Source organism: Limulus polyphemus, unplaced genomic scaffold, assembly GCF_000517525.1.
Source record: "Limulus polyphemus unplaced genomic scaffold, Limulus_polyphemus-2.1.2 Scaffold6636, whole genome shotgun sequence".
In the NCBI taxonomy this organism is placed as follows: domain Eukaryota; kingdom Metazoa; phylum Arthropoda; class Merostomata; order Xiphosura; family Limulidae; genus Limulus; species Limulus polyphemus.
The window spans coordinates 37,302-41,192 of NW_013672246.1; the positions used below are offsets into that span (position 1 = coordinate 37,302).

A 3,891-nucleotide genomic window follows, 5' to 3' on the forward strand; every position below is an offset into this window, starting at 1 on the left:
AATACAGGTATTATGAGGATATTAACATACCCTAGTGGACAAAAGTATTAACCATCCGCCATACTGATCGAGAGTAAATTTGTACCTTACCTTCCGTGTTTCGTAATGATCATCTCCGTTGTGTGCTGGTGAAACTTGAGCCACAGTTCTCGATGTACCAAACAAAGATATATCGGAAGTTTGGAATTATACCATTTCAAACTCATCAGCGGACTAGAATTTTGTAAGTTCTCTGGACGACAGACATCAGCGGGTCTTGTGGATGTAGGTGATGATTTAACACAAACGGGAACATCAATGGACCCGTATTCTTGAACGTTGTTAAACCCCGTACGTGAAAGGTGAGCTTGGTTGTTGGACTTTCCATCCATTCTTGGTTTTGCTACAGAATAATGACCTGGATACATAAAAAGGCCTGATTCGGAATACGTTGTAGATGGTGACTGAATCCCTCCATAGTAGTTGTCACAAAACCCTGTCAAACCGTTCGAATATTCAGGCATGTGCGTCAGATACTTAATGTTAGGTCCCGGGGAGCTAATATATTGTGTTTTAGACGAGGCTAAGCCAGAGATCACGCTACCATTATTGATTTGCTGGTTCAGACTTGTTACCGAAAATCCAGTTTCATTATCCCTTGGTCTGTCGTTATTTAGGGTGTCATTTATGAAATTACGACCCGTGTATTCGTATTTCCTGGCCTGGTATTGACAAGATGGAAACTGGATATTCTGGTAAAGCGGTGGAAACCAGTAATTACAGGAACTCAATGAATTCATCATGGCAAAAGTCCTAGACACACAAAAGAAGGCCTGGATTATCTCGAAACTACGAGGTCGACAAGTTTAGGCGAATATGTCCGCTTTCCACATAATTAATCGCGAGGAAATCAATCAATCATTTTAATAGGAGAAACGACTCAGTTCAAACTTGTAGAAAGCGTCATAAAATCTCAAAATAACTTGGTCTTGTTATGTCCGAGTAAACTCCACAACCAGCATGAACGACCAACGATACGCAAGAAATAATCAAATATCTAACCCTTGATTACCGAGAAGTCACTTTCTCAATCTTACCTCCTATTGGACGGTGACCTAGCTGACCTCCAGTAGACACCTGCAACGGGTATTGGGCACGTGGTCTTAGGTAGGTCAGACCAGACAAAAGCGGGGAAGTGGGCAGCTAGAGATTAAGTCACCATAATTGCACCAAAATAAGGGAGCATACTAAAATGTACCGTATAAGTAGTATATGATTAGTTTGGCTAATCACGAGTCGCCATATTTAATTTCATTAAATCGTTAGAAATTGTTAAGTCACTACACTATTAAATCTGTCGAGTGATCACCTTTTGTCGTGACGTTGATGAAAATAGCAGAGAATGAAACGAAAATGTAAATTATAAACATCCAGTACAGGCTCGTGAGATAATTACCACAAACGTTAGAAAGTCTTAGTTTTTTGAAAGGAACAGCTAAATCAAGTAATTATATCATCTCAGCATAGCCAACGTCTATAAGATAAATAATCAATTAACATTTTTACTCCCATTTCCCATGGCCAGGTGGTTAGGGCGCTTGACTCGCAATCTGTGGGTTGCGGGTTCGAATCCCTGTATCACCGAACATGTCTGCCCTTTTAGCCGTGGGGGCGTTATAATGTGACGGTCAATCCAACTATTCATTGGTAAAAGAGTAGCTCAAGAGTTGGCGGTGGGTGGTGATGACTAGCTGCCTTCCCTCTAGTCTTATACTGCTAAATCAGCCCTCCTGTAGTTTTGTGCAAAGTCCATAACAAACAAACAAGCCATTCCCCTCACCTGAAGGGTGATTCCCCCTTACGGCTTAGTTGTAAAGCTACGAAACAATTAGTGACTTTTCTGACTGACATCTTTCTTTCACTTGACACGTACTGCTACTAGCACTGTTTCTCTCATGAAGAGTATACATATACTTATTTATAATTGAAATATGTCTCTTATTGCAACTAATTACAAACCCAAAGGTGCGAGTTTTATGGAATTTCAGCTCATTTTCATCAAGTATTAGTGCATTTTGAGTGATTTTTTGGTGTGTTTGTGTGCTTTGTTTGAGCGCAAAACTACACAATGGGATATCTGTACTCTGTCCACCACGAGCAATCGAACCGCGGATTTTAGCGTTCTAAGTCCGTGAAGTTACTGTTGACTGACTTGGGAAGGCCACGGGGTTAATGAATTTAATTAGAATTCTAGAAAGTTGTTAGTGACAACATAATTTCCTATGAACGTGTATTTGTAATGAAGTTTTAATCACGTGAACTTGAGTTCCGGTTATTAATATTTACGTGAAAAAAATGCCTTTGAAAGGCGGTTAATCAAGAACATTTACAAAGTTGTTAATTTTAGGATGCTCCCTTTCCTACCTCGAGTCTGAAGCGACATCACGTATATCTAGCACCCTACTGTGAAACAGGCGTCTTCAAATACTTGTCCCTCCCAGTGTTAATACAGTAATTAGGGGAAGGTAAATATTCACACAAGGAGGTCCGTCCAGTCTTATTGACCACTGTCCGTAGTTAGTCTAGCCTCTGGCCACAAAAATCAGCAATCTAAACAGGATGGAGACAAGAAGGCTTCGAAAAAAAGACACCCGTAGCGTTGTGGTTTAAAGAGGAAAATCATAATGACCGTTGGAACATGGAACTATTGTCAGCCATGAAACCTGTGTAATGTTGTGGTAGTCCATGTTAGAACTACAGTGAAGAAAAGTAGTACCATCCTATTTAAGTTCCATCTGATCCGCGAGATATTTCTGACCTGGATCACCGTTTTCTCTTTGGTTTTCTTTAAATAAAAAACTTCGACAATATTTAGGAGTTCATATTTCAATCGCAGTACAAAATTTATTACACAGAAAATTATATTAATTATGGTCATTTTACAGAAACCCGTAGCAACAGTGTGTGTGGGGGGGGGGAGGTGTTACCGGAAACCCGTAGAAACAATGGGGGTGTTACCAGAAACTATAGTCTAAATTAACCAAGCAAATGTGAGAACATGAAAACATGGTGTTACACTATAACCTAAATTAACCAATGGTTTACACTTTCCAGTCTCTAAAAAAACAACAAGATAACAACATATTGTTTGAATTAGTTTATCGACAATTCTCTGATAGTTTTAATCATAAAGAAGTCCGCAATTATAACGCTGAGCCACTGGTGGAGGGGGGAGGGGTATCAAGGGAGTATGTTTATTATTCCAAAACAAGTTCAATATTATTTTATTTTTTAACAATTTTATTAATATTATGAATCATGTAAATTATGTTCTTCTATTTCATACCAAGATTCAATAAATTAAAAGCGTCATTTCTGGAGAGGAATATATAAATACATATTGTTATTGATCAGTACAAGCTACCATCTACAAGGAATCCTCCGATCCGTCGATTTCCTGTTACTTCGTAACGAAAGTTCTATACGTCAAAGTATAAAATTATGAATCGTTTTAAGTCAGAGTTATAATTAAAACAAAATTTGACGGTTATTTATGTAATCAACCAGTATTTTCCAGAATTGTTATTGAAACTGAGGCTATCTTGTATTTAAGAAAAGCGCGGTATCGGTTTTTGGAGAGAATTGTCCACTCCAGTTCTTCAGTTTCGTGGTTTTGCCACGAGGTTAAAAATGTCCTTTCGATGATAAACCTGAAATTAAACTTCAACAACAATTAGATATCAGATACTACTAATTTTATAAGTAGAATTAGACAGAACCAGTTCTTTGTATTATAAGCAGAATTAGACAAAACCAGTTCTTTGTGTTATAAGCAGAATTAAACAGAGCCAGTTCTTTGTATTATAAGCAGAATTAAACAGAGCCAGTTCTTTGTATTATAAGCAGAATTAA

The 3,891-nt window shown here is 38.0% G+C and overlaps 1 protein-coding gene across 1 annotated transcript in view; it reads right to left on the reverse strand.

Moving 5' to 3' along the window:
• LOC106473925 (putative T-box protein 7) overlaps positions 1 to 503 on the reverse strand; it is an 8,428-nt gene extending 7,925 nt beyond the window's left edge. The window contains exon 1 of the mRNA XM_022402322.1: positions 91 to 503. Coding sequence (XP_022258030.1) covers positions 91 to 503 — 413 coding nt within the window. The remainder of the gene's footprint in view (positions 1 to 90) is intronic.
• Between the last annotated feature and the right edge of the window lie 3,388 nt (positions 504 to 3,891).